At 44.8% G+C, this 20,374-nt stretch overlaps 1 protein-coding gene across 2 annotated transcripts in view; it reads left to right on the top strand.

Moving 5' to 3' along the window:
• CTDSPL (CTD small phosphatase like) overlaps positions 1-14,083 on the top strand; it is a 70,864-nt gene extending 56,781 nt beyond the window's left edge. For both annotated transcript variants that reach the window (XM_056857501.1, XM_056857499.1), the window contains 4 exons: positions 823-879; positions 4,620-4,712; positions 9,855-10,040; positions 13,939-14,083. In XM_056857501.1, coding sequence (XP_056713479.1) covers positions 823-879; positions 4,620-4,712; positions 9,855-10,040; positions 13,939-14,064 — 462 coding nt within the window. In that variant the 3' untranslated portion in view covers positions 14,065-14,083. The remainder of the gene's footprint in view (positions 1-822; positions 880-4,619; positions 4,713-9,854; positions 10,041-13,938) is intronic.
• The last annotated feature ends 6,291 nt before the right edge of the window (positions 14,084-20,374 follow it).

Below are 20,374 nucleotides of genomic sequence, written 5' to 3'. Positions count from 1 at the left end.
CTGGCTTAGCAGGTGTAGGTGGCAGCCCTTCCTTGTTACTGCAAACTCATGAAGGGGGGGGGGTTGAAAGCTGCTGTTTCCATGCCATAAAGCTCAAGGCTCCTATGTGTTTGCACAATAAACTGGGGGGTATGGATTGAAGGATTGTCTCCTTCCATATGTCCCTGTGTGCCCACTACAGTTGTCAGGTAGCCATCTGCTGGCTATTCTATCACTTAAGGTGGCCCGTCTGGCATTGACCAGATCCGGGGCCTTTTCCTTTGTGGCTCCAGCTCTGTGGAATGGACTCCCTGAATAGGTGAGGGGACCTCCCCCTTCCTTGGAGATCTTCTGGAGGCGCTGCAAAATCTACCTGTTTGCAGGGCTTCTGAGGGGGTTTGAACAGCGTCTTTTGAGAGGGGGGAGATTTGGGGTTGGCTACTTTATTTTTGGTTTTAACAGAAAATGTTTTTGAATATTATTGTAAGCCTCCTTGAACCATAAGGGAAGGTGGGATAGAAATGTTTTAATAAATAAATAAGTTGGGAAGGAGGTAGTCTTTGAGCAGGATAATTTTCCAGTTCTTTGGTTAGGAAAGATCGGCTCTTTGATTATCTTGAAAGAGTTTTTCTGTGCCAGCATATTTATATTTATTTAAAATCTTCATTTGCTGCTTTTCCTTGATACTGAAAGTGGCGGTTGTTAACCTCACAGTTTTGCAGGCTTCGGGTTGGGGGGTGTTGACCTCAGTGTTTTCCTTTGGTTCATGTCTTGTGCTTGTAATTGTATGAATTGTGCTTGTTTTCTAAAGAAGGTCTCGTTTTTTTCTCCCCCCTCCCCCAGCCAATCAGCAACGCTGACTTCATTGTTCCCGTTGAAATCGATGGAACTATACATCAGGTGAGCATGGTTGCCCTATTTGTCGTCTGTTCTCCACGCGAAACAATTTGCCAAAAAGTGGTTGTCCTACCTACGCCATGAGGCCCGAAGCCAGGGGGGATCCACCAAATGCAGTCCAGAGTGCAGTAGGGAAGTAATTTTTATGCGACCATGTTCACTGTGGTGACTGGTTGATTCTCACCTCTGGAAAGGTTGGACACCTCAAGATCTGTGTGGATTTTTAAACCGATACTGGCTTGTATCAGTCTGCTCAGCGAAACTCCTTAGGTGGAGGAAGGCTTCAATCAGTGCTGAGCAAAATGGTAGGGTACCAGCCAATTCAATTTATTACGGTCGTTGGACCAAACATATAAATTTAGAAAAATTGCATTACCTTACCCATTTCAACAATATAAAAACCGATACATTTTGGTTAAACACTATACAAAATATTGATATATCTTCAAAATAATTAAAACTAATGAAGAGTGTAAATTTAGGCAGCCAAAATGGCCAACAACTTTTCATTGCTGTTTAAATTTCCAGAAATCATATATTATTTTACAAAATTTGGCCACCAGCTTTGTTACCTGTGGAAAATCATCCTTAAAGAGGATAATGACTCTATAGGATTCAGGATATCCAGTACTGTTTCTCAACAAAGGGCCTAGAAACTTCACCCAGTCCTCATTATAATAACTACACCTGAGAAGGACATGTTCCAGTGTTTCCAGTTCTTCACTACTACAGGGACAGAGCCTTTGCGAATGTGGAATCTTTTTAAATTTCTCTTTAAAAAGAACAACGTTTTAGCTGGGGTGGGTGGGAAATAGCATCCAGTAGCTCCAAAGACCAGTTGACTTGCTACATCACATGTAATTGTGTGATTTCATTAAGACTTTCAGCGTGTGCAGTCTTGTGTGAGAAACTGATTCGTGCAACTTTGTTTTCTAAAACCTCTGTCTTGGCCGTGCGTGGCAGACAAAAAGCCAGATCTTCTGAAGGACTCTAGGGTATGAGCGTGTGTCAAAACAGTTTTTGTCGCAACAACAAATGCTTACGAATTAATTTAATTCCTTTTTCGGTCAACCTGTTTTCCTTTGCGCTCTCTTCATCAAATGCTTTTCTAATTCTGATTTCGTGGCGACCGTCCTTTCAAGGAGCATGTTAGTGCTTGAAGCAGTGCAGCGTAACAGAATCTGAATTTGAGCCAATGAATATATTTATTTCTGCCATTCAAAAAAGAAAAGCTCAGTCATGCAGTTAGGTTGCATTCCTGTGTTGCAGTTTGGCGTGACACTCACCTTAATTTCACGTCGCTTGTTTTTGAGATCATATCTATCTTTTTTTTTTTTTTTGCACAGTTGATTAATGCATTTTACTTGTCAGAATCTTAAAGGCAAATGTCTGTGTTCAAGCTCTCCCTGTAAGATATTGCATCACCTTCTTAAGTTCTTTAGTTCTACACGGTATCATATTCTTTGGAAATCAGTCTCAGTTGTTCTGTCCTAGGGAATCACTGGAATTACACTTGTAAGGAGTTGGCAAGGAATCTGTAATTCTTAAATATTTCGCTGAAGTATAACTCCCAGAATTCTGTGAGGGAAGCCGTAACGGATAAAATGTATAAAAAATTTGTTTCTCTAACAGATTGGACTTGAGAATAATAATAATAATAATGTGCCATCAAGTTGCAACCAACTTACGGTGATCCTTCATGATTCTGTTTAAATAAATAGGTGTTCAGTACTGTCCAAGGATCTTCTTACAACGCCTAGTTAAATTGTGGAACTCCCTGCCCCAGGATGGCTGCCAACTTGGAAGGCTTTAAGAGGGGAGTGCGCATGTTCATGGAGGAGAGGGGTATTCATGGCTACTAGTAAAAATGGATACTAGTCATGATGCATACCTATTCTCTCCAGTATCAGAGGAGCATACCTATTATATTAGGTGTTGTGAACACAGGCAGGAGAATGCTGCTGCAGTAGTCTTGTTTGTGGGCTTTCTAGAGGCGCCTGGTTGGCCACTGTGAACAGACTGCTGGACTTGATGGGCCTTGGTGTGATCCAACATGGCTCTTCTTATGTTGTTATGTAATACTTGATTTAAAAGTTGTGTGCATTACTGTAGTGTGTCGTAACATTTGGCATATATTCTTTTGAAGGGCCATTACTCGAACAGCACTTCTGGAAGGGGCTGTGACCTAGTTCAAGTAATCCAGGATAGGCTGTGTGCATTCGTAATGGCCTATCCTTAATTACTTGTGCTGGGAGGGAGCCACAACACAGTGAACAGGACTCCAGAAGACTTGAAAGGCTGCACATTTTCTCCTTACAGCAAGAGGACTTGTAACAAGTGCTAAGAATGCATTTATCTACTCTTTAAATCGTTTTTCAGAAGGAATTAACGTTTTGCGACGAAGATTAGGCACAAGAATAGATGTTACACTGGTATATGCATTGTAATAAAAAGGAGACAGTGTGGTGTAGTGATTAAGAGTGGTGGTTTGGAGTGGTAGACTCTGATCTGGAGAACTGGGTTCAATTCCCCACTCCTCCACATGAGCGGTGGATGCTAATCTGGTGAACTGGATTTGTTTCCCCACTCCTCCACACGAAGCCAGCTGGGTGACTTTGGGCTAGTCACAGCTCTCTTAGAGCTGTCTCAGCCTCACCTACCTCACAGGGTATCTGTTGTGGGGAGGGGAAGGGAAGGTGATCGTAAGCCAGTTTGATTCTGCTTTAAGTGGTAGAGAAAGTCAGCATGTAAAAACCAACTCTTCTTCCTCCTCTTCCTCCGGATTTGAATTTTCAGCTGTAACACCATCTTAAATATTATTGTATTGGAGTAATTGGGCAAGTTAATACTAACATGTATTTTTTCCCAGCATCCATTGGGACAAAACTTGATATGAAGTGTCAGGATCCTGCAGTTCTTATATCAGAAGCCAGGAAGATGCTCGAAAGGGCAATTTTGCCATATTAGAGGGTTAGGTTAGATGAAGTGAGATCTCATTAATCTTAAACCCCCATGCTGTCTGATCTGAAAATGTATTCTGAAAATGATGGACATGTTCATAGTTGTGGTGCGCACAGGGATCATTGCCTCGTTCGTTTTCCCTAGTGACCACTGCTGAAGAATTTTCCGCCCTTGGTGCGTGCCACGGGCTCACCAGTAGATGGGGAGAAGAGGGGTGGTTCTGCTAGACTGGGCTTGTCAAGCGTAAGGCCCGCGGGCCAGATCCGGCCCCTTGAGAGCCCTTACCCAGAAGCCAACAATCTTGGATTGTTGATTTTAATTATTTGTGTGTGTGTGTGTGTGTCTGTGTGTGTGTGTGTGTGTGTTAAGTGCCGTCAAGTCACTTCCGAGTCATGGTGACCCTATGACTGAAAGTCCTCCAAAATGTCCTATCTTTGACAGCCTTGCTCAGATCTTGCAAATTGAGAGCTGTAGCTTCCTTGAGTCAATCCATCTCTTGTTGGGTCTTCCTCTTTTCCTGCTGCCCTCAACTTTTCCTAGCATGACTGTCTTTTCCAGTGTCTTCTCTTGTCCTTGTATGTATCGATGTTTTATTATGTTGTAATACATTATGTTGTTACCCACCCTGAGCCCGACCTTGGCCGATATAGAGGGCAGATACAAATCTAATAAATTATTATTGTTATTGCCACATTCTCCAGTTATAATGATTCCTCAGTGCTGATTGCTTAGCTGTTGCTCACACTCACCTGCGTCTCTTTTCCACCCTCCGCTTCTTCCAGGTTTATGTATTAAAACGACCGCATGTGGATGAGTTCCTCCAGCGGATGGGAGAGATCTATGAATGTGTTCTATTCACAGCCAGTCTAGCAAAGGTAAGGTTGCTGAGTGTCTCTCTTTGTCTTGGTAGGTTTGCTTCCCTTTAGGTGCCCCAAGGCAGACTAGAGCAAGCTTAGGCTTTCAGGGCTTTAGAATGGCTGGTTCTGACATGAAGGGGGAAAATCTTTGTTACTTAGCAGGATGGAGATGCAGGCTCAGCTGAGAGCAACTGTGCTGTATGAACTGGCCAGGGAGATCTTTGAGCTTCCTTCCTCCTCCCTGCCTTTATATCTGAACAAGCAAAAATGTGTAGTTTGCACTCCCACTGTAAACCCAGATTCCAAACCACGGTTTATTCTCGTTTTGGAATCCGAGTTTGCAGGGAAAGTATAAACGGTGGGGTTGGATCCCATGTATTCATTCTAATAGTGGAGGCACTTTCCACCAGCGAACACATGAAGCTGCCTTATACTGAATCAGACTCTTGGTCCAACAAAGTCAGTATTGCCTATACAGACCGGCATCGGCTCTCAGGGGTCTCAGGCAGAGGTCTTTCCCATCACCTAATTGCCTAGTAGCGTGGTGTAGTGGTTAAGAGTGGTGGACTCTAATCTGGAGAACCGGGTTTGATTCCCCACTCCTCCACATGAGCAGTGGATGTTAATCTAGTGAACCAGGTTGGTTGCCCCACTCCTCCACATGCAGCCAGCTGGGTAACCTGGGTAACAGTTCTCTTAGAGCTCTCTCAGCCCCACCTACCTCACAGGGTGTCTGTTGTGGGCAGGGGTAAGAAAGGCGATTGTAAGCCGGTTTGATTCTCCCTTAAGTGGTAGAGAAAGTCGGCATATAAAATCAACTCTTTTTCTTCTTCTTTAACTGGAGATGTCGGGGATTGAACCTGGGACCTTCTGCATGCCAAGCAGATGCTCTATCACTGAGCTTACCCCTCTCCCACCCTTTGTGGAATAGGGGAAGACTACTTCTGTCAGAGGAAAGCGCCTCTACTAGTAGACTGGATCTGTGGAATCCAGCCTCCTTAGTTTGCTGGTCCAGAGGTCACAGCAACGTATGGGCCTCTGCACTGGAACTCTGTGATTGGATAACTGTACACAAGGATAGGGGAAGGACTGAGCACATTAATCTGAGGACACACACACACCCAGGCTCGTTCATGTAGAGGTGAACCATGGTTTCCCATTGTGTCTGAACCAAGCCAAGATTGTGTTGCAGAATCAGTCATCAGAATTGGGGAGCAAACTCCTAGAGCATCAGAAGATTCATAGACCTAGGAACGAATGGGCCTCGGAACAGCTCTGTGCATCGAAATCGTGTCTCTCTGACATAGGTAGTCTTTTTTTTTTTTTTGCATTGCCTGAAGTGTCGTTCAAGGACCTCTTAGTCAGGCTTTCTTTACAGGAAGAATCAAAGACGGAGAAAATAATTATCTTAATCTCCTCCTCCCCCCCCCCTTCTTCTGCTTCTTTATCTGGCAGTGTGTACTTTTGTCTGCTAGTGTGTGGGTAAGTGTTTCCATGGTAACAATATCACATATGGGCCCATCTCCTGATGTAGCCTCCATGTTTTTGCTTGTGATTCCAATACTGAAAGGCTTTGGTTACCATGGTTTAGAGGGGCAGGAAAGAATGGGAATAAATAGCTTATTACATAAGGCAGTCTATAAAAGCTGGTAAAATACATTCATTGCCTTGCAATGGCAGCATCTCTTATTAATACTACTTGATCGAACTTTTAAAAGTATGCGGAGCATCCTTAAACAAAAGACATTTTATTATTTATGTTTAGTGTTTGTAATGAACCCTGTAGCACAGAGTGGTAAGCTGCAGTACTGCAGTCCAAGCTCTGCTCACGACCAGAGTTCGATCCCAACGGGAGTCAGTTTCAGGTAGCCGGGTCAAGGTTGACTCAGCCTTCCATCCTTCCGAGGTTGGTAAAATGAGTATCCAGCTTGCTGGGGGTAAAGGGAAGATGGCTAGGGAAGGCACTGGCAAACTACCCCATAAACAAAGTCTGCCTAGTAAACGTCGGGATGTGACGTCACCCCAGAGGTCAGGAATGACCCAGTGCTTGCACAGGGGACCTTTACCTTTATAGTGTTTGTAAAGCTTGATGACGGTACCAACATATGTGATATTTGGAGGGGAGGCGGGGGTCGATATTTTTGTGCCCTGTGAGCTGTCGTAGACCTAGCGCTGCTGCTAGCAAGTTCCACAGTAGATGTAGCCGTCTTAGTCTTGTGATGTTTTCAGTGGTGATTGTAGTGCTGACTTTAGACATGCAAGACAGCAGCAGAAATGAATCTGAATGTTTTCTTTGGTAGAGAACGAAGTCACAGTTTTTGCTAACGTTGGAGGAAATCAGGGCTCGGAAAAAGCCTGTCTCTCTTAGCAGATGGAGAGCTCAAGCAGGCTATCTGCAGCTAGACAATGTACCTCCTGAGTCATTAGAGAAGAGAGTGTCTTGCTTACAACAGGCACGGGGCGCACATAAACAGCGCTTCTGCAAAGCAGACGTTCCATTTCCTGTCTTCAGGTAATCCAGTTCCACTGGGCCAAGTTTACGGGGTGGGGCGCTGGCTGGCAGGGAGGCAAGCGTAAACTTTGAGTCTTGTGTTTGATAACCACTTTTTCCAGCTCCGCACCCACAGCAGTTTACAATTCGAAACATTGTCATTAAAGCGGTTTACAGTTCGAAACATTGTCATTCAAGCCATTTACAATTCGAAACATTGTCATTCAAGCCGTTTACAGTTCGAAACATTGTCATTGAAGCAGTTTACAGCTCTAAACATTGTCATTGAAGCAGTTTGCAGTTCAAAACATTGTCACTAAAGAATATATTTTTTATTGATGTGGGCTGTGGTTAAGACTGATCCAAGTACCTTTTGTTTCTAGGCAAATACTCTGGGGCCCCCTTGTAATAACTGTACAGTGCATTTATGGGGGCTGCATCCACTCCCAACATTTGGGATGAGGAAGATAGGATTAGTTCATTCCTCCCTCTTCCTCCAGTAGTGTTACAATGATGCCCGAAGAGTGGTCACCACAATTCCCTCTCATGCTGCCTGCCAAGCCCCCTTCTGACATGGTGGGGGCTTCAGTGATTCAGGAGACTTGAGGGCGGGGCTTTCCACTTTACAGAGAAGTGCTTTCGTGAGCTAGTGGATGACCTTTCTACCGAGGGAAACCAGTATTCTTCTTTACACGTAGCCCAAAATTATAGCTTTCCATATCCTTGACTTATTTTAATCTAAACCCATGAAAGCATATGTCATGATTTGCTCTATCTTAAGACAATCCCATTTATTTGATTTTGTTTTACAAAATTTATATCACGCTTTTCTGCCCTTACAAGGGCCACCAAGGCGGCTAATGTGTGTGGTGAAAATCACATTTTAAAACCACCCCCCAAAAGCACGCATCATTCAAACAATTAAAAAGGAGCTAAAATACACACAAAGACCAAAAAAAACCACAATTAAAACATTGGTCAGGATGGAGAGATTGGTCAAGATGGAAGGGTTCACCTTCAGCAGAAGTGAAGATCTGTTTGTCATTTCCTCTTCAGGAAGATCTTTGGTACCCAGGCTGCTAACTGTCTGCCTTGCGACATTGTCGAATTTGTAACATGACTGTAGAGTGTGTCGCAGTTTTATGGTTTTTTTAATGCGACTGACCACTTTGAGAGCCTAGGGTTAGCTTCACCAAGAGGGACATAAATATTTAAATTCCCCTCCAAAGATTATTCAGGACTTGTTTAGAAAGCCCAGGGCAACAGACACATGTCTGTATCAGACATTCTTTTGCTCCTGGTAGTGTGCCAATAGTCATTATAAAGTGCCTCATCATCTGCTTCTTGCGTGAAGGACCAACAATGTTGGCATGTTCGTCTGACATCCTCACTTAGACTAGAAGTGGCATCAGAGCCTGTTTGAAATGGTCATTCCTCAGAGATGGAGTGAGATCAGAAGGGCGTCTCATTTCTGCTCCTAAGATTATACAAGGGGCATCGCGCTACAACTCATGCAAGAGAATGCAGTGTAAAACCAGAATGGGCCTCACATTGTAGCATCTCCCACCCCCACCCCTCTGTTATTCTAACTCTATAAATTTAGCTGCTTGGGATGGACTCTACACATCCACTGAAGCAAGCTCAGACATTCAAGAGATTATGCTGGAATACATTCTGTTAGTCTTTAAAGTGCTACTGGACTCAGAAAAATTCATTCTCCTTTTCAGTTCCAGTGTGATTACTTCCCTTTCATACTCCTCCATTCAGTTAAACATCGTACCATAAAGGGTGACTGAGTCAGAAGGTTCCTTTTCCAACTTCAACCCTCCTTCATAAACCTGGCCATTAAATATCAGGGAATCTACATACGTGCTTACTACTCAACTTGTGCTGACCCCATGGTACCTTCACTTGTTCGCTAACCGTGGTGACTCATGAACGTCTTCTAAATGACCAAGTTGTAGTGTGTGGTGGTAATGTTGTTTTTTTAAAAAAACATGTTCATTATGGCCGTTGCGCATATCTGCATTCCAGTCACTGCCTCTGCCAGCATAGTGTAGTGGTGGTTTGGAGCGGTGGACTCTGATCTGGAGAACCAGGTTCGATTCCCCACTCCTTCGCATGAGCGGTGGAGGCTAATCTGGTGAACTGGATTTGTTTCCCCCCTCCTCTACATGAAGCCAGCTGGGTGACCTTGGGCTAGTTACAGCTCTGATAGAGCTCTCTCAGCCCCACCTACCTGACAGGGTGTCTGTTGTGGGGAGGGGAAGGGAAGGTGATTGTAAGCCGGTTTGATTCTCCCTTAAATGGTAGAGAAAGTCGGCACATAAAAACCAACTCTTCTTCTTCTTCTTCTTCTTCTTCTTCTAGGAGGTTTCGTAGCATCTCACAAAAGCGAATTGCAGACTTGTTACTTACCACTTGTTTTAGGTCTTTAGAGCTTCGAAAAGCTTCTTCACAGAGACGGGAGGGAAGCAGGGTGCCTCCCATCCCTCTCAAACCTGTGGAAGGTCCTGTGTTCAGCCTGTGCAGGAGCTTAACAAAACTATCGCTGTACTTTTGTCTGTAATTGGGGGGGGAATAATGCCTACACTGCAAAGGTGTTCTGATTTCTGGGGCAAAATCGAAGTTGTACGCTGTGTCTTAACCACTTACCTTCTTTATCGAAGTACGCAGACCCAGTGGCAGACTTGCTGGATCGCTGGGGCGTGTTCAGGGCCCGACTCTTCAGAGAATCCTGTGTTTTCCACCGAGGAAATTACGTGAAGGACCTCAGCCGCCTGGGGCGAGAGCTGAGCAAAGTTATTATAGTTGACAACTCCCCTGCGTCTTACATCTTCCATCCTGAAAATGCAGTGAGTAACAGCAATTTCAGCACATAGAGTAATTCTGTGGGGGGGTTTTCTGGGATTGCGTGTTCAGGTGCTTACTGAAAGTGCTCACACCTGTCAGTGTAAGATGCAGTGTATTAATATCCACATTGAGAAGTGGTAGGTAATACTCAAAGGCAAAGGTAGGACACATCCTCTGTGGCGTCAGCGTTTCCCTTCTGCTCCTAAGGAGGCGAGGGTGATGAACAGGTTCGTTCTGGATTTTCAGTGCTGACCGAGCCTGATTTAAATGTGGTGCTGGCGAGGCAAAAGAGAGCTTCCCTGTGTGACTTTTCGCAGTCTCAGGGTATTTTTAAAACTGTGCCACAACCTGCACAGAGCAGTTGAGTTGGCACACCAGAGAGCCGTAGCCTTTGTGGATGTAATGCTGCTGCGCTAACTGACCACAGGCGAAATGAGACGTTGAGCCTGTGAAAAGTCCTGTGGGAAAACTCTTGGAACTGACCAGCATCATGTTTTAAATCAGACCTCGGTCAGTACTCGTGAAAAGGTTTTTTTGCTGGATGTGAACACATGATGCTGCCTTATACTGAATCAGACCCTTGGTCCGTCAAAATTAGTATTGTCTAAGACTGGGAGCAGCTCTTCAGGGTCTCAGCCAGACGTCTTTCACATCACCTACTTGCCTCGTTCCTTTAACGAGATGCTGGGGGTTGAACCTGCGACCTTCTGCATGACAAGCAGGTGCTCTACCATTGAGCCACGGCCCCTCCCCGAACACATGAAGCTGCCTGATACTGAGTCAGGCCCTTGGTCCGTCAAAGTCAGTATTGTCTACTTAGACCAGTAGTGTCTCTTCAGGTTCTCTGGCAGAGGTCTTTCACATCACCTACTTTCCTAGTCCCTTTAACTGGAGATGCCAGGTATTGAACCTGGGACCTTCTGCATGCCAAGCAGATGCTCTACCACTGAGCCACGGCCCCTCCCTAATGTGCATTGATGTCGAGAATTCCGCACCCTTTTATGTGCACACTGTCCCCCAAATCGTGAAGATATTTGAACAATAAATCGTTGCTGTTAAAACGGAGTCTTCCCCTTGGGGATAACCACATCCTGTTAACTATAGATAACCCAGAACTATTATCCATATGAGTTGGTAGGGATTTAAAAGCAGAGATGTTTGCAGAATGCAGAAAGACTGGGGAGAGAGAAGGAGGCCTGCGTGTGCCCATGGGAGGAGACATCCTGCTCGCAGTGGGGTAGTCTGCTCTCCTCCTCACGCCTGCCATTCCTCACAGCCAGGCTTAGAGTTGGAAGGGGCCATACAGGCCATCTAGTTCAACCCTCCTTCTTAACGCAGGATCAGCCTAGAGCATCCCTGACAAGCTCTTGTCTAGCCTCTGTTTAAAGACTGCCAGTGAGGGGGAGGTCACCACCTCCCTGGGTAGCTGATTCCATTGTCAAACAACTCTTACTGTAAAAACGTTTTCCTACTATCCAGGCAGTACCTTTCCTCCTGTAATTTCGACCCATTATTGCAAGTCTTATCCTCTGCTGCCAACAGGAACAGCTCCTTGCCCTCCTCTAAGTAACAGCCCTTCAGATACTTAATGAGAGCAATCCTTTCCCCCCTCAACCTCCCCTTCTCCAAACTAAACATTCCCAACTCCCTCAGCCTTTCCTCATAGGGCTTGATCTCCAGGCCCTGGCCTGAGCAATGCAGTGTTCAGTGGAACTATGACATCTTGTGATTTGGATGTTATGCCTCTTATGATGCCTCCCAAGATCACATTAGCTTTTTTTGTCACTGCATCTTCTTTATTGCTGTCATGTGTCTTCCAAAGCTGAGCTGTAGCATTGACGAAGGTTCAAGAGCTTCGCCCTGCCAGGCTGTTTATCAAATTGAGGAAGAGGGTGGGGTAAAAGGGATGCATCCAGAGTCTTATGCACAGTACAGGTAGAGTATCCCTTATCTGGACATTCCATATCCGGACTGATGCGAAAACCAGACCCTTCGAGCCGGTGTGCAGGCAGGCAGATCCCTGCTGCCTGCTTTCAGTGTCTCCTCTCACCTAAAAAAATAACATACAGTGTACACTGCATCATAGGTGGAGATTGAAAGCCTGCCGTGGTTAGTTTATTTGTTGTTGCTCTTGTTCAACAGTTGATTCAGGTATTCTGGTGAGATGGTTACACCTTTGCTTTCTGATGGTTCAATGTACACAAAATTATTAAAAAGTATTGTTTTAAATTACATTCAGGCCATGTGTATAAAGTGTATATAAAACATAAATGAGTTTGGGTCCCATCCCCAAGATATCTCATTGTGTATATGCAAAAATTCCAAAATATTCCAATATAGGAAAAGATCCGAAATACGGACCACTTCTGGTGGATACTCAACCTGTGTCACACTTAGAAGAAAGAGAATCCTGCTTCTTACTTTCTCCAACAACCTGGGTGCTAAACGCTAGGCCTGACTTTTCTCATTGTCTGTGGCCTGGACTTTTTTTTTCTTTTTTTTTGCATGCGCCCAATTAGAATACCCTTAAAACATTAAAGCATGAGGATTGAAGGGGGGTGAAGAAAATTCATTTCTCGCATTTATAGGTATTTGGTTTTTTAAAACATGCTGCCCTGAAGAGTTAGAATTTTTTTTTTCTTGAATGGAAGCTGGAATTCTATAGAAACTGCTGAAATTGTGGAGCATCTGGCCTGTCTTATGTAACGTACCAACTGTTCAACAGAAACCATAGAGACCATCCCAAATAGTTAGTTCTTAAACCAGTGAATGAAATCTACTTGAGGGGCGGGGGTGGGGGAGGGAGGATGGGTACAAAAACTGTAAGGATATTACACTGAGGCTATTGTCCTTGGGTCACATCGGTCACAGACAAGAGTCACTGGAAAAGACAAGAATGCTAGGAAAAGTCAAAGGTGGAGGAAAAAGAGCAAGACCAAATATGAGATGGATTGACTCAATCAAGGAACCCACGGCCCTCGGTTTGCCAGACCTGAGCAAGGCTGTTAATTATAGGATGTTTTGGAGGTCATTCACTCATAGGGTCCCCATAGGTCAGAAGTGACTTGAGGGCACTTAACACACATACACGTAAGACATTGGCCATTTATACAGGGGTATTTAGCTTACAATCCCTGCTGGACCTCTTCGAGGCTTCCTTTGCATTATTATAAGGTTTTACCACCCTTTAGAAGTCACTTCATTCCCGCCTTGTTTACCAACCTTTAGAAGTCCCTTTGCTCCCGCCTCGTTCTTTCTCCACAGGTCTAGGATGCTGTTTTATAACAAATTTAAATTCTACTTCAAGGCAAGAGCGAGGCAAATCCCCGCCTTTTCCATGTATAGTCCTAACTTTGGATTTCTCTCCCCACACCCATTCTGGCTTCTCCCTTCCACATGTCTGTCCCTCCCGTCCAATCCTTTCCCTCAAAGCGAAGCACAAAAGAGGGAGTGAAACTTTCATGAAATGCGCTGGAAGACACCAACCGAAGAGAGGCTGGCAGGGAGCTGTTGATGAAAGGAGGGGAGGAATACCCAGCTTTGCAAAAGCACATGCACAGACAGGGAGCAGTCCCTTTAAGAGCTGACCCACCCCTTCCAAGTAAACTGCAACAAGGTTGCGTTTTCAGGGGGAGGGACTCAGAAGCTCCCTGATTCACTAGGGATGCATAAAAGGTACTCCTGGAATTTCTTTGGGGGGGAGCCCTCATGCATATGATGTTTAAGAATTCGGATCAGAAAACTGATCAGAGTGTGAATTAACAGGCCTGACGGTGGACCATTACCCACCAACTGAAGCGCTAGAGATAAGATCAATTGTAGCAACCATGTACAGATACTTCCTATTAAAGACATTTCTTGTCATCAAGGCATTTCCCTGTATTTCTGTTTTGATTTCAGGTGCCTGTGCAGTCCTGGTTTGATGACATGACAGACACAGAATTGTTAGATCTTATTCCCTTCTTTGAAGGACTAAGCAAAGAGGAGGAAGTCTATACGATGCTTCATAAACTTTGCAACAGGTAGCCGACCCAGCTGGACTCGCAGCTCCTCCGCAGCCACCCCAGGGACACGCGGTCTCACGCAGCGGCGAGGAGGCCACTCCCACCAAGAGTCGTGCTACTCTCGATCTTCCTCTTACCTGCTGTACGTGAAGGACAATCATGGGTTGACGCTACCCCATCTTGGGAATATTGATGCCGTGAGGTGATAGAACTACTTTTTTATTAAAAAAGAAAAAAAACAATTAAAGAAGCTATTTTGAATGGGACTGTTTTAACGAATTTCATAAACGGACACGTTTTACAGGATCAGCTTTTTTTCTTAAAACATGCCAAAAAAATTTAAAAGCTTGATGTTATTTCAGCGAGTCGACTTAACCCCTTTCCTACTCACCCCGCCCTGCTATGCAGACCATTTTGACACCCTCCCGTTCTCCCCCCCCCCCCGGCTTGTGGAGCAGTTGACCTGACTCTGAACTTTCTTTCTTCCATAATGAAGTGCCTTTTTGAATGTTGTTTTAAGATTTTAAAAGGAAAAAAATCATTTTTGTATAAGGCATATTTCCAGACATCTTTTAGTCTTGTATTGTTTAAATGCTTTAAGAAGACAAAGAAAAGTTGGAAATCTTTTATAGAGCACTGTAATATATGGAAACAAGGAAAAGGTTGACTGAGGTGGTGGGTTTTTTTTTTTTCTGTCTCCATGATGACACTTGAGTTTGTATTGGCTACCCTTTTTGTCATGTTGGGAAATTCCCTGATTGTATGAGGAGGAAATCATCTGGGCTGTATACAGGTTGGTGGTACCACTGTTGTACAAGTTGAGGTGATGTTTTGCACATGGTTTAGACGGTTTTTTGACTGAACATGGAGAGATGGAATTGGGTACACACAGTGGCAAGTACTTCCTCCGCACTTTCAGGGTGGGGGAATTACTGTCTTCGCTAACGCACAACTCCAGGTATATTTATGATGAGGCTGGTGGTGAAATAAGAGCTTGAAGAAAATGGGTTTATCGTTTGTTAATTCCTTCCTTTCAAAAGGAGAAGTATCCAGGTATTCAGGTTACACGTTGAGCTTTCAGAAGCTTGGGCGTGAGCCCCCCTGAACAGAGTGTAGGAAATCACTCGAAAGGTAAAGTTTTGAAGCCATGGGAAAATGAAATATTGGGGGGGAAATCGAAATTATATATATGCAATACTGCTCAAACTTGGATTTTGCTTTTCTAAATGAGTACCTTAGCACTGAAAAAAATGTATTTTGGTATACTCATAAAATTTCAAGGCCTTTGTTTTATTAAGTAATAATTTCAAACGTATCCAGCAGTTGGAGATGAAGCTGCAGTCCCGGAGTACTTCAAGTTGAAAATTGAAAAATTCAATATTATAATAAAGGAAGACTTTATAATCGAGGGCAGGTAGACCTCAGTGTTATCATGCAGAAACTGAAGAAACTCTTTATTTTGAGAGATCACAAACTGAACTTACTCTGAAATTAAGGACTGGCAGTACTGTTGGATATTACTAGTATGCACAGGCTGCAGTCTGATGCACCATTCAGAGTGTACCCTGTTGAGGTCACTCCTAAGGACAAACACCTGGTGCTACATAACCCTGGTTGCGGGGGAGGCACACTTTGGAGAGGAGGGGGCCCTTCCTCAGCCATTATGGAACCCTTAAAGAGCAAGAGAACTGGGGAGAGAGTGTTTTCTGCCATTGGCTGCCCCCCTTGCCTTCATAAGTCACTATTGCGGGGGGCAACCATCATTATATTTATTGAGAGAGGCCTTGGAAGCCCATGTTCAGGCGGAAAGGTGGCAGAGGCAGTGAGACTTGTTTGCGAGTAAACACGCCTAGAAGCAGGCCACGAGTCTCACATCTGCAGAGAATGAAGGGGTCTGAGGCAACCTAGGACCAAGAGGAGTTGGGGTGGTGTCACACCAGTTCCGTCCCCTGTATTGCCCCAAGCAAGATGTTTTTGGCTGGCACTCATCTCCACCAAACAAACGCCGTGCGTTCTGCAGTTTTTGAAAGTTCTTTTCCATCATTTAAGTCCCAAGGGGTTGCTCGCTGCTTTAGCGCCTTTCGAAACTTGGCATGGGGAGGTTTGCAATAGATGCAGTTTGACAATATTTTAAAACACTATCTAGCGTCTTCTGTCTCTCCGCCTCTCCTGCGAGAAAATATTGCATAAAAAGTCTTTTCGATTTTTCTCAGATTTCAGTTTTCCCACTGGACTATTTCGAGAAGATTCCATATAAGAGAAGCAGGGTCTGTGAGGGATTATTTTGCCCCTTGTCCCCAGTTCGAGCCTTCGCACCTCGAGGTAACACAAGGGCACCGGTGTGCTCTCCTACGACTCCTTTTCAGACGGACGGGGCGTGCCCAGTAGATGGTTTCCCTTTTATTGTGCCCTGTCTTTCTTGCTCTGTTACCTGCTGTTATCGCAGGTTCACCAAATGGAGATGAACCTAGACTGTTACCCTGTCCTTTGCCGCAGTGCCTGTGCTACCGAAACTTGCGTAAGCTGCAAAACACGGGCAACAGATGAAACGCTAGTTATGGTATCAGGTAGCTCAGTCAAATATGACTTGCAAATTTTCCTCCACCTAAATTCAGGTTGTGTACCCTGATCTCAGTATTTTTGTGTTTTCAGGCTCCCCCCACCCACCACCACCAATGCTATCATACCAGGAATAATGATTGAAAACTTCTTGTTGATAAACATTGGTTAGCATCAAAGACATACGATTCAGTCCTTTCTTATCTGATTAATGTAGGGATCATGGGAACGGTAGTTTTCTGTATCTGTTTAGTTCTCAGGATCGAAGGACTTGGTCCAAGATTCCTTGACCGGCCTCTGCTGTTTGGGCACTGCTTCTCGCCCCAGTTCTTTCAGGGTAAAGAATACCAGTGTTGACTTTGGCGATTTGTGATGTCAGAGACACGCCTCAGAGCTTTGTGCGGTCCAAAGAGGGTACGGAAAAAGAGCCACTCTCAGCAGCACCGCCCCCTTTCAAATGAGACCATCTTCTCTCTCCCTTTTCCCTTCGCTGTCCCAGGCCCCTCTTTGCTTTGCACCAACTGAACTCTAGTTGCTCAAATTTAGCCATATCGGACAGGAATCGTCCAAAAATGTTTGGTGCTGAAACCCCCGAAAACCGTCTATTGCTGAAATATGGCGTCTTGTCACTGCTTGCCTTTTTCCCCTGGATACGGCCGGTAGGAGGTGTGAGAAGCCAAAAACGAATTTATCATCCTTGGTTAAAAACATCTGAAAAACAGCTTTTACCCCATCTGTTCATTAGAAGGGCAGGCCGGCCACCCTGGCACAGAAAACAGCTTGATCATAGGCGTAGCGGAAAACAGAGTGGCCAGCCAGTTTCGCTCAGTGTTTGCAAACCTCTTGCAGAGAGGGTACTGTATAAGCAGAATGGTCTCATTTGTCCCTGAAGGACCCTCCATCTCTAACCTGTTGCCGCCTTATTCGCCCACCAGATGTTGTTACTTTTGTACCCTTATGTTTTTGTTTTGCAAGCAATCTGGCAACATGGGCAATACCAATCAGTAGAGCGTAATTTCCTTTTTAAAAAATAATAATAATAAGTATGGATTCTGGTTAGTCCATTAAGCTTACACCTTCCGTCGAAGTGTTCTTTAAGTTTCCTATTTCAATTCAGAATAGCAAAATAAACCTACTGCCAAAGCGTGTTCTCTGAGCAGTATTTTTTCTGCTGTGTTTTTGGCCTTCTGAGCCTCAAATACAGTCTTGCAGGGAAAAGTATTCAGGTTGTAGCTAGGGCACGCAGGTCTGATGGGAATGGTTGGAATTAAAGGAAACAACAGGAGGGTTCTGTATGCTCTTATTAAACGTCCCATCTTCCACCTTCCTGTCGGCATCGGCTTGCCCTTCTCAGTGCGACGTGACCTTCAGTTTTAAGCGATCGGTTGTACATAATGCAAACCATTTTCATTAGATGTTCACTTTTTATATTAAAAAATTCAGCGATTTTATCTCTTACCAGCTGCCTTAAATGTCTGTGAATGAATGTTTAATATTAAAAGTGTCTTGTAATATTTGGGAATCAGCATCCAACAGACAACTGAACTTCAGGTGTGTCTCCTCCCCCCACTTCCCCCAGAAAATCTAATTGAACAAAACTCTGTGATTTTGAAATCTGCTCAGATCTGGAAAAAATGCAGGGCAATTTGGGAATGTATGACTGGTGAACAGCTCAGATTTTTCTGATATTTCTGTGTCTTGTAGAAATGGATGTGTTTAAACACCTATGAGAGAAATCCAGTTACTTCATGTGTCATAACATTGCCTGCTGAGCTACTTTTGAACTTATCCTATAAGGTTGCCCCTGCAGCCTGATCAGAAGAGGCAGCGCTGGCAATAGTCAGGGTATTCCACCGTATCAGTTGTTAACTGGCCTTCGGGATCATTTGGGGTTTAAAATATGTGAACACTTTAACTGAATCATACATTGTAAGCCCCAGCATCCCAGAGGTCACATCTTCCTTGCTCCTGAATTATGCTTCATAAGGCCAGGACAAGGAGCTCGATATTTCTTAAATTGCTATATTTGCGTGTGCTTTTTAGGGTTGCCAACTCTTCGGGTGGTGGCTGGAGATCTCCCGGAATTACAACTGGTCTCCAGCCAACAGAGATCAATTTCCACGGAGAAAATGGCCACTTTGGAAGTTGGCATTATACCCTGTGGAAGCCCCACCCCAAACCTCGCCCTCCGCAGGCTCCACCACCCCCCCAAATTTTCTGGAATTTAGCAACCTAGAGCTGCCAACCCTAGTGCTTTTACTAATTTGCTGGCAATTTCAATGGATGTTATTCTTCAGCCCCCCCCCCCCCCACATTCAGATATCCAGGAAAGGTACTCGTGGTGTAGATTTCTGAACTATATTAATTGATCATTAAACATTGCCTGACCTGAAGTTCTGTTGCTTTGTATGCTCGGGTTCCTGCAAAAAAAATTAATAAATGTTCAGAAGTCAGCCTACTGTGGGACACCTGTATGCAGAGGTTTGCATCGGCTCAGTGGAACCTTGCTCCCCTTCCCCCTTACCGGCACATGCTTGCAACATGATGGGCTGTAGGAGAATTGGAAAGTCTGTGCATATCCCCCCCCAGTTCCTATCCAGCCCTCCTCTTCCCTCCTGTCTGGTTCAGTGCCAGTTTCTTGCACCCTTAGTCACAAATCGCTTGTGTCAGGCGGAGGGGGGTGAATAGAGGAGGCTATAGAAGGTAAAATAGAATCATAGAATCCTAGAATTGGAAGGGGCCAGACAGGCCATCTAGTCCAACCCCCTGCTCAATGCAGAATCAGCCTAGAGCATCCCTGACAAGTGCTTGCCAAGCCTTTGCTTGAAGACTGCCAGGGAGGGGGAGCTCACCACCTCCCTGGGTAGCCGATTCCACCGTCGAACAACTCTTACTGTAAAAAAAAAATGTTCCTAATATCCAGCCGGTAGCTTTCTGTCCTCAATTTAAACCCATTATTGCGAGTCCTATCCTCTGCTGCTGACAGGAACAGCTCCCTGCCCTCCTCTAAGCGACAGTCCTTCAAATACTTAAAGAGTGCAATCCTGTCCCCCCTCAACCTCCTCTTCTCCAGACTAAACATTCCCAGCTCCCTCCGCCTTTCCTCATAGGGCTTGGTCTCCAGGCCCCTGATCATCCTCGTCGCTCTTCTCTGCACCCGCTCGATTCTGTCCACATCCTTTTTGAAGTGAGGCCCCCAGAACTGCACACAAGACCCTAGAGAAGACAGGAATCCTGTCTTCTCTAGGGTCTTCACATACAAACGAATACACAGGGCGGGGCCGGGGTTGTTCCAGTGAGCATCTGGGAGCCTGGCCAGAAGGCCCTGGGCCCACAGTTGACTGGATTGTGTCCAGTACAACATCCCCGATTGAGGTATCTCATTTTTAAATCAAGGTGGGAGGCAAAGACAGGATTGGAAACCTGACAAACCCCACAAAATTAATCCTGATGTAAATTGGTGATCTAGGGCTGTGCCTGGGGTAATTTTGTCATAAACGTGCAGGGATTTCAAGGGAAGGCTTCAACAAATGTGTATTTGCTGTGGCTATTTTGGATAACTCGGGAGATTATTTCCTCTGTTAAGCCTTCCCCGTGTGCGTGGTGGGTTGTTGTTTTTTTTAAGAAAGGAAAATATTTTTTACATTGTCAAAGTTCACCACCTCAAAGAATTTAATTTCTAGTGTGTGTAACCCCTTGTCACAGTTTTATTTATGATTTGGGAACAGTAAGATCTCAAAGACCCTGGTTTGTATGGGGGAGCTACAGATTGA

This window comes from Euleptes europaea, chromosome 11 (genome assembly GCF_029931775.1).
Source record: "Euleptes europaea isolate rEulEur1 chromosome 11, rEulEur1.hap1, whole genome shotgun sequence".
Classification (NCBI taxonomy): Eukaryota; Metazoa; Chordata; class Lepidosauria; order Squamata; family Sphaerodactylidae; genus Euleptes; species Euleptes europaea.
The sequence above is the reverse complement of the archived record's forward strand: the minus strand, read 5'-3'. Positions and strand labels throughout refer to the sequence as shown.